Below are 12,371 nucleotides of genomic sequence, written 5' to 3' on the forward strand. Positions count from 1 at the left end.
CGCGCCGTTGTTTTTCAAGCGTCTTCATAAGGGAAGGGTCGCTGGCTGCGTAGTGCTTGGCGAAGCCGGTTTTGAATGCGGCTGGCGTGGGATCAATTGCCATTAAATCATCCATCGCACTTGCCCTGTGGTTAAATGCCAATCACTCCAGTCCACTGGGACAGAATGCAGCTTAATGGAATGTCAGATAGTCTACTTCACTGAGGCTCGGTGCGGGAATCAACCGAGCTGGCAAGTTCATCCATCCAATTTCTGAGCCGCTTATCCCCACGAGGGTCGCGGGACTGCTGGAGACTACTCTCCCTGCTGTCACCGAGCAGGAGACTGGGTACGCCCTGCGCCGGTTGCCAGCTAATCGCAGGTCACATGGAGACCGACAAGAGTCGCACTCACAATCACACCAACGGACAATTTAAAGCCTCCGATTCATGTTCGTTTTTGTGATTTGGGAGGAAACCCACGCAGGCACGGGGAGAACATGCAAACTCCACACAGGCGGGGATGGGATTTGAATCCCGGTCTTCAGAACTGTGAGGATAACGCTGTACAGCTTGCACCACCGTGCCGCCCCATGGCAAGTTCAGACGGGGGAAAAAAAATTACACAAAGAGGCCGTGAATGATGCCACCGCACTGCATTGTGGGAAAGTGCCAGTAGACAGCGCTCACCTTTAAGTTCACTTGCATTCCATTACACTTTTCCCACGTGCAAAAAAAAGCAAATGGACGATTCCTTTATTAACAGTGAAGTGGTTGTATTAAGGGGCATTTAAAAAATGAATAATGAATGAATTCCATTTATTGTCATCATCCGAAACTGTAGGATGAAATTGGAGAATTCTTTTCTCGAATCAACTGGGTCTTTTGAACTTTTTCGTGTGTTTTGCCATTTTTGTGTGTTCCTTTCACGAGCGACCTGCTCACCGCATATTTTTTTCAACGTCAGTTTTAGAAGCGTGAAAATAAATTCACCACTGCATTATGACTAAAGATGGCGGAAAATGCCGGCACTCTATATGTAAATATGTTGTACCGAGAATAACAAATGACTCACACATCATAGGCAACACTTTGGATAGTGGTTAGCATGTCCGTCCGTCTCACAGTGGTGAAATTATGTCTTCAAATCCCACCTTCTGTCCTTGTGATGTGTGTCAATATAAAATGAAAACAAAATAATGAGAATTCCGATAAAGTAATACCAATTGAGCACCCGGAGCAATTTGAGCTATTTTTCAAAATTGAATCAATCAAAGGACTATTTATGAAATTAATGCACACTGTTTTTGATTCTGGCGCGAAACATATTTTCACACACACACACATTTTGGGGGGGGTCTTTGTAGACACCTTATAACACTCAACAGCAATGCAACCAAATGAACCTTTCCGACCTGTCAATCACTCGTACAATAATAGCCAATCAGATAGCCGCATTGTCTTGACCCCTGGCTTGGCACGCCCCCTCTCGCCGTATTGTCCCTCAAGCAATGCTGGTTGTCAGTAGCGTGCGCTTGGAAAAGTTAATGTTACAAAGAAAATGGTCCTCAGATGCGCTTGGGGAATGTGCAATTCTGCTGATGAGGTTACAAGGGGCCCAGTTGATTCCTTTTCCAAAGCCTAAAACACAGTTGACGAAGTGTCTATGATGGATTAATGCTCACGGAAGAGCCCACGTAGAACTAAATGTGAACAATATCAACAAGCACAAGGCTGTATGTTGGAAGATAAGTGAGGGAGAAGTATCTTCTCAGAGTTTGATTTAATTATCATCCGCAAGAGAAATGACTATTTGCCTATGTGTATGACAACAGAATTTTAAGACAGAGCACCGGGTTCCAAGTCAAATGAATACATCCACTCACCTCTAAAGACTACAATGATATTACTCGTAATTTTTCCAAGTAAAAAGTACTCACCCTGCTTGACATGCGCAGTACGATTCCACGATTTTATCCTGTTGGATTTCACTATGAAATTTGTGAGGCATCAAAACTTTTTTGCATCGATCGCCAACGTTCCGTTCCGTCCAAAATCTTAATTCCGTGTACATATCCTTGCGTGAAATAGTTGAGACAAAACATACCCCGATATTATCTGGAATATGCAATCGAGAATCGACTTCAAACATGTTATGTTTAATCGCCAATTTGGAAGCTTGTGGGACATGGCTAAGGGGGCGGAGCTTAAGGTCGCCATCAGAAAGGCCCATTATTTGAAAATGTAAATAACTTTTTTTTTTTTTTAAATGATGAACAGATATTTGTGTGTGTGTGTATCATTTTCAAGTGAAAACAATGAACCCAAGCATTGTTTCTTCATTTTGGCTCATGGAGGACGTTGCACCGAGCAGCTTGTGTCCAATTGTGCTGTAAGCCTGCAGAGGATTGGATGTCATCTGCGGAGAAGTGGCATGAATTGTCAGCGAGCCTCTCCGAGGGATGTTTTGATGTCTGCTCAGCTCCCCGCCAATTGTAGCTCACCTCATTGTGTCCACGCAGAGTTCTCCAAATTGGATCACAGCTGACTTTTTTTTTTTTTTTTCTTTGAACGTGGATCCCTCTTCTTACGGAAGATTGCTGGACGACACCCCAACTGAGGGTTTTTTTTTTTTTTTTGCCTTTCATTTTCCCCTCTCCTTTTATAGTCCACTTGCATTTTGCTAAAGTGAATACGGCAGCCCAAGTGAAGATTTCTGCCGCTTTGTGTTCCGGGGGGGGGGAAGCATTTCCGCGAGACATTTTGAGTCCGGCCTGTATCATTTTTTTTTTTTTTATAACTTTGATTTCTTCAGAAATCCGTTGCTGCCTTGAGACCCGCTCGGAGCCGCCGGGGATCCATTCTCGCTCTTCGGGGTCGTCTCAAAAAATGCGGTGGCTTTTGTTTTCTTTTTGCGGATCCAAGCGTTGCGCGGCTGTAACCTTTCTCAAACAACATTTTCTCTCCCACTTGTACCTCTCCTTAGATAATTCACACCATCAGCGTGGTGGACAAAGACGAACCGCAGCCCGGCCATCACTTCTACTTCACGCTGGCCCCCGGAGCTCCCAGCAATCGACACTTCAACTTGTGGGATGTCAAAGGTGAGAGTGCCGAGGTTTTGACAATGAGACCAGAGAAGGTGCAGTTGAGGAAAGCAATAAACCATCAGTGTGGCTCGAAGTTGGGGGTATGATGGCAAAAAGCCAGTGGTCGAAGAACTTATGGTGTAAAATAGGGGTGCCCAGACTTTTTTTACCCCAAGATCTACTTTTCAAGCAGCCAGCCTCTCGCGAGCTACTGACAACGGGGGTGGAGATGATGATGATGCTCCCAATGTTATGTTATTAATGTTATGTGATCCATTATACTATATATATATTTAAAATACAGAATGTGCTTTTTGTGCACTGTATTGTCTGTGCTTTCATCCTGGATGAGGCTGTGCTAAGGTGGAATTTTAACATTATACACCATCTCATCCTGCACTTTCTACTTTGGCCTGAGACCAGACCTTTCCCACGCGGAAAAGAGAAAATCTCATCCAGTTTCACCACTTTTTCTTCCATTATTCACATACTCCGACAGTCATTGCATCTTAAAACAACAGTATTTCTTTTTTTAACTTTCTCCATTAATATCGAAATTAAACATAAGCAGCATGTCTAACTTTTCTTTGCTCTACGTTGCCCAGACTGTGTTGCTAACAGCGGTGGTGGACGCTGTCATAAAACACATTGATGGGCTCCGTAAGTACTGTAACATTTGTAATTATGAGTGTACGTCTTTAAGAGCAGGGATGGGGGCGGGTGTAAGGTAAACTAGGAAAAGAAGTGTGGCAGAGCAGCAGTCCTTGCTCGAGAAAGTTCCGTGTGCTGCCTAAAAGAAACCAGTGGCTTCTTCTTTTCATTATTTACGGTACGTATGTGAATTGTGCCATTGGATGTAACAACGCGTCATCCCTCACTCATTGAATCACATTGCAAAATGCCACAAACTGAATAACTGTATGACATATTTTTTTCTGCGCGCAACGCAGAATATCTGCCAAGAGACTGCATCAGCGGTGCGCAATTGTGACGCATTGAGCACCCCTGGTCTAAAACGTCTGAGAAAATGGCGCTGCAATTCACTACGTTAGAGGAATGCAGCTTTGAGTATTTGCAACTGAAAAACAATGGATCTGGCAAATTGCTGCCTTGCTTTTGAACGCTTCAAGTTTGGACTTGAGGTCCAACTATTTGTCTCCAAGCAGTGAAAGTTTTTTTTATTTTTTTTTACATAATATGTCCCCATCAGGATTGTTGTACTTATTAGAGTCATCATGACCCAGTTCCCCAGGTTCCCGTGCGTAAAAGTACGTAAAGCACATCCAAAATGACAACAACGATTCCCGTTAATAAATCTGATTGGCAGCTCGACTAAATAAACACCCCGAGCACGATAGCTCGTGATTGACTTTTCGGCAACTTCAGTGTAGATGCAGTTTTATCGCCGTGCCGCAAATCCCTTCGCCTGGTTCGTGTTGTTGTCCCCCCCCTACACCCAAAAAAAAAAAAAAAAAAAAAAAAAAAACGCGGGCAGATTCACGATTAGAGGTGCGGACTTAAGCCGGCGTGACACGCGACTAAATCAAGATTGATGTGACACCGGGGAAATGTCACGGGAGCAGCCTGAGCAATGCCGAAATGTCAGCGTAGGAGGCCCGCCGCGGCCTGAGCGGAAACTCGTAGGCACGCACAAATGCGCGGGAAGATGCTTCCTCCAGCTGTGTCGTATCTGCGCGCGCGCACGCACGCATCCACCAGCACGTGTCATTTCCCCACTGCTCACGTGAGACGGTGCGTATGTGAGCGATTATGTATATGTAAAGGTGATATAGCGTTGACGGACCGCATCTTTTTGTTTACATTCTATGTAAGGTTGGCTGCGGTAGTTAATCAAAAGTATCCACACTGTAGCGAGCTTTGTGTACCTAAGTGGGGGGGGGGGCAAATAAAACACACAGACTTTGTAATCCTCCCACCCGTTCTCGTTATTGGGCTCTCCCGTGTCTCCGCTGGTGGACACATTTGTCAACCTGTCACTTTCAATCTGTCGCGTCTTCCTCTTCCCCTCATGCCGTCTGCCGGCCTCCGCGCACGACATGATGAAGAGGAGAAACGAAACCCGCCCACCCGTCACCAACGCCCGCCGCCGCCGCCATCTCGCTGAGAAACGCTTTTTAATGTTGTCAGTGGACGTCGGGAAAGGCAGACATCAGCACAACCCACTCAGCTGTTTTCCTGACGCGCCGCTCGGAAGTCGTTGAAGCCGTTAGCTTCGTTAGATTAAATCGCTTTTAATTGTTTTGGTGAGCTTACCGTGACTAGCCTGTGATAGAACCATAAACCCTGAAATGTGGAGTATGGTCCATCCATCCATTTTCTGATCCGCTTATCCTCACGAGGTTTGTGTGAGTGCCGGAGCCAATCCCAGCTGTCATCGGGTAGGAGGCATGGTATAGCCTGAACTGGTCACAATCACACCTATGGGCAATTTAAAGTCTCCAATCAACGCATGTTTTTGGGATGTGGGAGGAAACCCACGAGAACATGCAAACTCCACACAAGCTTGGCTGGGATTTGAACCCCGGTCCTCAGAAATGTGAGGCCAAGGCTATACAGCTGCTCCACCATGCCGCCTGAAGTATTACAGTATATGTTTGTATAAATAATACATAAATGATGATGAATATAATTGGTAAAAAATAAAAAAATACTACTCGTACATTCATCCATCCATTTTCTTCACTGCTTATCCTCACGAGGGTCGCAGGGAGTGCTGGAGCCTATCCCAGCTGTCAACGGGCACCCTGAACTGGTTGCCAGCCAATCGCAGGGCACATAGAGACAAACAGCCACACTCACAATCACACCTATGGGCAATTTAGAGTGTTCAATTAATGTTGCGTCCTTTTGGGATGTGGGAGGACACCAGCGTGCCCGGAGAAAACCCACCCAGGCACGGGGAGAAGATGCAAACTTCACATAGGCGGGGGCGGGATCGAACCCGGGACCTCAGAACTGTGAGGCCAACGCTGTTACCAGCTGCATCACCGTGAAACCACTGATGTATATAATTGGTAAAAAAAATGAAAAATACTACTAACTACTCCTCATACATTCATGCAACTAAAATGTAATTGAAAATCTAAAACAACACATGCACTGCATTTTATCACACGTAATATTGTTATCATAAACATTAAGTGTATGTGTTGATATATTATTAAACACATTGGGGATGTTCTTCATGAATATAAAATATTTAAATGTTAATGAATGTGATTTAACATTAACATTTTTAGGGACAATAACATAGATACACAGGTGTTTATGTATGTGTAATATACAATCAGTGGAAAAAATAAACATAAAATAAATAAAATTAAATTGAAAAATAATAAAAATAAAATAAAGAATATTATGAATAATACCGTTGGTAGTAATTGTAGGAGTAGTAATGTTGCGTGAAGACGAGTGGAGGACACGGGCGGCCGTTTAGAAGTCAAAAGGACAATTAGAGGGGCAACACTCAGATGTTCCCGTGCACAAGCGTAAAAAAAAAGAAAAAAAAAGAGAGACATCGACTTGCTGGCGTGCGTGCCGGAGGCGCGTGAATAATGGTTGACGTACGTTCTGGAAGATGGATTGCTTGATATCTGCTAAAGCAAGTGAGCCCACCGAGCTGCTCCCACTCTATTTGTCAAAGCCTCCGCGCTAATTCTCATCCATCCATCTACGTCCGCAGGACGGGCTTCGTACACAAAGCGCTGATGTTTAATTTCTGCTCATTTCCCCCCCCCCCCCCCGCTGTCTTGTATGTTTGCTTAAAGGGAGGAAGTACAAATCTTAAACTGTAAATGACGTCCCCGTTGTTGTCTTGGCAACGCTCGCTCATTTACCTTGGCGGTCTCTTATTTTGGTGAAAGAGCAACTTTTGAAAATGGCTGCTTTTCCCCCCAGAAATTCGACAAAATACCTGAACCGGAGCTGTGCCAGATTTTGACGCAAAATGCAGAACAGCAGTGTGAATGATAGATAGATAGATAGATAGATAGATAGATAGATAGATAGATAGATAGATAGATAGATAGATAGATAGATAGATAGATAGATAGATAGATAGATAGATAGATAGATAGATAGATAGATAGATAGATAGATAGATAGATAGACGATCCCCATTTTATTTTCATTAACTGTTACCACTACATTGAGAATGTAAATTTATTTTTCCTGCAAATGTATTGCTAAAATCAAGTTAGGTTCCACACAAATAAAAAAAAAAAGAACATTAATAATTGAATTGGCGGCCCGGTGGCCTCACAGTTCTGAGGTCCCAGGTTCAATCCCGGACCAGTCTGTGTGGAGTTTGCATGTTCTCCCCGTGCCTGTGTGGGTTTTCTCCGGGTGGGCACTCCGGGTTCCTCCCACATCCCAAAAACATGCAACATTAATTGGACACTCTAAATTGCACCAGGAGGTGATTGTGAGTGCGGCTGTTTGTCTCGATGAGCCCTGCGATTGGCTAGCGACCAGTTCGTGGTGTAACCCGCTTCCTGCCCGTTGACAGCTGGGATAGGCTCCAGCAATCCCCGCGACCCTCGTGAGGATAAGCGACAAAGAAAATGGATGGACGGATAATTGAATTTCTGATTAGCGAATCGTCAGAAGGTGAGCGTTCGCTGTAATTTCCCAAAAACATGTGACAGACATGTTATTAAAATATGCGATCCGTGTCTCGTTTTACCCCTCCAGACACCAGCGCAGGCATCCGCACGGAGCGCTCGGGCTTCAAACGCCACGAGCAGAACGTCTACTTCCTGCCCATCCAGGTGGTCGACAGCACCCTCCCCTCGCACAGCTCCACGGGCACCCTGACCATTCACATCTGCGGCTGTGACCCAGGTGAACACCATTCGCGCCTATCAGTAACAGCAGCGCCGGAGCAGCATCGAACGAACTTCATAACGGATAGGTCGTGGCCCGGGATAACAAGGCAAACCCCCCCGGCACTGTTAATCTGCAAGGCGTAGGTAGAAATTCAGCTAATGTAGGTCGAAGACAAAAAAGAGGAGGAAAGCGGCTTAGTCGGCAGAAGAAGAAGAGGCGTGCACAGACCCCATGACTGTGTGTAGGGACTTTGAATGTTGGGACTATGACGGGAAAAGCTCAGGAGTTAAGTTGACGTGATGATTAGGAGAAAGGTTGATGTATTGTGCATCCAAGAGCGCAAGTGGAAAGGGAGTAAAACTAGAAGCTCAGGAGCAGGGTTTCAATTATTTTACCATGGAGTAGATGGGAAGAGAAATGGAGTAGGGGTTATTTTAAAGGAAGAGCTGGCAAAGAATGAAGATGCTGAGGTTCTCGCTTGGTGTGAACAACTTGGATAGGATTAGAAATGAGCTCATTAAGGGACAGACAAAGTTGGATGTTTTGGAGACAGGGTTAGTTAGAGCAGACTTTGATGGTTTGGACATGTTCACAGGCGAGAGAGTGAGTATGTTGGTGGAAGGGTGTTGAGGATGGAGCTGCGAGGGAATAGAGCGAGAGGAAGACCAAAGAAAAGATTGATGGGTGTTGTGAGGGAGGACGTGAGGACAGTGGATGTTAGGGAGGAGGCACGAGATGGGCTGAGATGGAAGAAGATGACAGGCTGTGCCGATCCCAAACAGGACAAGCCGAAAGAAAAAGAAGAACGTATTTACCGTGCCAAAGAAAATTTCGGATCAAAATCATGTTGCGAGAATAAAGTCAAAGCATCACACGAATGAATGTCAAGAAAGATTTGTCAAGTTACGAAATAGTCAGCTCAACAAAATCCAAAAGGGGCCATTTTACAAAAGTAAAGATGCAAATCTTAACCCATTCGTGGGTGGCGTCCCATTTTTGGGACATCATGATTTTCACGCATTATATCCTTCAGTGTATCAAAATATTTAAGTGTTTTAATCTGATTCTGATGCTGGTTTTTGGGACGATCTACTAAGGAAACCCAAGTACCCTCTCGCGGCCAGTGTCCCATTTTTAGAACAAGATTATAAATAAGTTATCATATAACTTAACAATAAACAAAAAAGATGTATTATTTCTTTGATTGCAAAAAATCGCCACCCTGCCCATGAATGGGTTAATTCATGACAGTGAAGCTGTAATTTTACAAACGAAAAATGCAAACAAGGTTGCAATTTTTGGAAAGCTGTGTCAAAATAGTGGGGGGAAAAATGAAGTTTGAATATAAAATTGCTATAGTAAAAAAAACAATCATATTACTGTAACTCATAAAGCGAAAATCTTGTGTCGCTAACTTTTGGTCTGTTTCTTTTTAAAACGACCTCTAGATTATCGAAAGTTTATGTTTTTTAATAATGTAAAATCATAACTTTAATCTCATAAAATTGCACCTTAGTCCACTCTCCATCATAAACATGAGATAGAGTACATATGTAATAACAATATAATAATACCATTCATTCTGTGTTTAACTGAGTGCACACAAACAGATGGAATTTATCCCCAAAATTAAATATTTATTTTTCTCTTTCTTTAATTTTTTTTCATTTTTCCAAACATTGAAGTCAACATTAACGATAGGTTGTAAGTTTAAGGAGGGCGTGGCCAGTTTAGTCATTCTCCCTTTGAAAGCTCCTCCCCTTCATACAACGTTAAAACAAGAGCCAAGCAAAGAATTCAGATACAAAATTATTTTTTTTTAAACACACACACACAAACAAAAATTAGGAAAGAAAATTGGCAATTTTGAGATGGAAGATGAACAGAAAAACGGTGTTGACGAGGAAGATGCACGAGATGGCCTTAGATGGAAAAATTCGACGCACTGTGGCGACAGCTAATTGGGACAAGCCGAAAGGAAAAGGAGAAGAAGTCTCAGCAGCACTGAAAAGTCATCCATGTTGTTTTGCGTTTTTTGTTGGGGGTTTTTTCACACCCAGTTTTTCGCATCTTATAAACCCCCAAGGGCACAAGGGAAGGTGACGCTTCAATCCGAACTTGACGATTCCTCCCTGGATGGCTTTAATCAGTGTCCACTGGACTGACTAATGGTGTTGCTTCTATGTAATGTGATTTTTACATATTTTTTTTTCCCCCTTTCTTTTATAGAGGGAGCCATCCAGTCCTGCGACGCTACGGCGTATGTAATGAGCGCGGCGCTCAGCCCGGGGGCACTTATTGCACTGCTGGTGTGTATGCTCATCCTAATAGGTACGTGGATGAATGGACAGAGGTACTCGATGAGGGTATACATGGGGGTGGGGTGATGACGGATGGCTAAGCACACTTTATTAATATGAGCCTGGGGGGTGAGGCGGGGAGGGTTGGTCAGGTCAACAACTCGGGGAGGACCACCAGCAGCAGTGGATTTGATCAGGAGTCTGTGCCACTAAGAGGATTGAGCTAAAGCCGTCTACACGCATACCGACATTGAACATCCCAAACAAAAATCGGCAAGTTAGTGTTTACTAATTTTTAGGCATGGGCGAGTATCAATACTATGTGTCAATGTATCAGCTTTATTTCAAGGGTTAAGGTACTCTGGAGGGCGGCCAGTTCCAGTCGTCAATACTTAAATTTAAAAGAAAAAAAAATCCAACATAAAGTATGTCCTCCTCACCAGTAGTTGGCGCTGCATCAGCAAATCATCATGCGAGTTAGAAAGAAAGAGATTTGATTACAATTGTCCGATATTGTGATTATTGAAAATGTATGGATCAAAAGTACTAACGGCATTGGTGAGTGCTCAAGAGTGAATAATTCAGTAATACAGTAATTTCTCGAGTACAATGCGCCCTGAAGTATAATGCGCACCCCCCAAAGGAAAACCCTTCTACCAATGTACAATGCGCACCACCGATTTGACGCTTCCCATATGCTCCGAATATTAGGAATGATCTGTATTTATATTTTGTTAGGTTTGTACTTGTATTGTTTTTTTTAAAAAAAAACTGTCTGTACAACAATCATTAATAATAATCATTGTGCATGTGGTGATGTAGCGGTAATATAATTTCGGGACACGCCACAGGACACAGCTGTCCTTCTCCCTGTAATTGTCACAATAGAATCCCTCAACCAACTAAAATAATTGCTCAATGATGCCATGACATTGTTATTAATACTGTTGATAACACATATTACAGTCTCAAAAATATAAACTATTCAACACTGTTTATTAAACGCTGCATTAAATATTTGTGCATAAAACGTTTGTGCATAGAGCAGTTTATCCTCTACACTACAAGTCCTTGGCCAAGCCTTCAAAAGAAGCATCTGACTCATCTCCAATCTGAAAAAGATCCATAGCAGCTACTTTTGGTGCATCGCTGTGGAACTCATTATTGATGACTTCATACATTTATTTTTAATCCCAGATTTGGGTTGCACAGCGCAACCTCTCCCCCTCCGTTCGGCTCCGAGCATCTTTCACTCTGGCGTCAGGTGGCTACTAAAACAACGTGAGCTCAAACTACGTATAAACGAGCGTAAAGGGCGCATTTTTTAAAAAGCGAGTATTTCAATTGTCTGCGCTTGTTCCCATTTTAGTTAATGTCTCCATGATGCTCGTATTACGTAGTTTGAGCTCACGTTGTTTCGATACCCACCTGAAGCCATTAAGACGAGCTGTCGTTGTGTCGGACCGCGGCGCAACTTCCGGGTCGCCGGGGTCATCGGCACGAGTGACGTGACGCATTTCTTTTAAAAGCAGCTGCACAACTAGCCGTTGTAGTCGACGTTTTTTGTCTTTGTTTAAGTTTAAACAATGTTACGGGCAGTCGTTTTTGATCTTTGGTGCAGGAGAAACAAACCTGCTACGCTAACGATCGTAAAATGCAAGCTCCCGGAGGAGCTCTGAGATCTCAAGTTGGGGGCGCGCCTTACCGTAATATATATAAATGTGTAACATATCGATTATCATATCAAAAAGTATATATATACATTTTTTACCACTCTATGTAGCTGCATATTTGACTATACAATGTGATTGTATTTTTTTTTTATTTTTCATCCATACCTAAATATAATGCGCTCTATTAACTTTTTTGGGAAAAACTTGCACATTATTTTTGAAAAATCATGGTATGTTTTTAACGTCTTTTCTAAAGTGATTGGTAACCAGGAAATGCTTCCAGTACGAGTCGAGTCGAGAGTTTGACGCTTTTACTTTAAGCAATAAGTATTTGAAAACAAATGCGACAATACACGTAGACATCACTACACTGAGACATGGTCTTTATCCTCTGCATAAAACAAGTAATATTGCTGCAGCTAACAAAAATGAGACAATCTTCTTTGAGTACTTATTATGTAAGTGTTCTACTGCCCCCCAGAA

General features: G+C 43.2%; 1 protein-coding gene across 5 annotated transcripts in view; it reads left to right on the forward strand.

The window, feature by feature from the left end:
- Positions 1–12,371, forward strand: part of LOC133507228 (cadherin-22) — a 266,013-nt gene that overhangs the window by 244,090 nt on the left and 9,552 nt on the right. For all 5 annotated transcript variants that reach the window (XM_061832064.1, XM_061832062.1, XM_061832063.1 and 2 more), the window contains 3 exons: positions 2,965–3,082; positions 7,781–7,930; positions 10,145–10,246. In XM_061832064.1, the coding sequence (XP_061688048.1) occupies positions 2,965–3,082; positions 7,781–7,930; positions 10,145–10,246 (370 nt within the window). The remainder of the gene's footprint in view (positions 1–2,964; positions 3,083–7,780; positions 7,931–10,144; positions 10,247–12,371) is intronic.

Source organism: Syngnathoides biaculeatus, chromosome 10, assembly GCF_019802595.1.
Source record: "Syngnathoides biaculeatus isolate LvHL_M chromosome 10, ASM1980259v1, whole genome shotgun sequence".
NCBI lineage: Eukaryota > Metazoa > Chordata > Actinopteri > Syngnathiformes > Syngnathidae > Syngnathoides > Syngnathoides biaculeatus.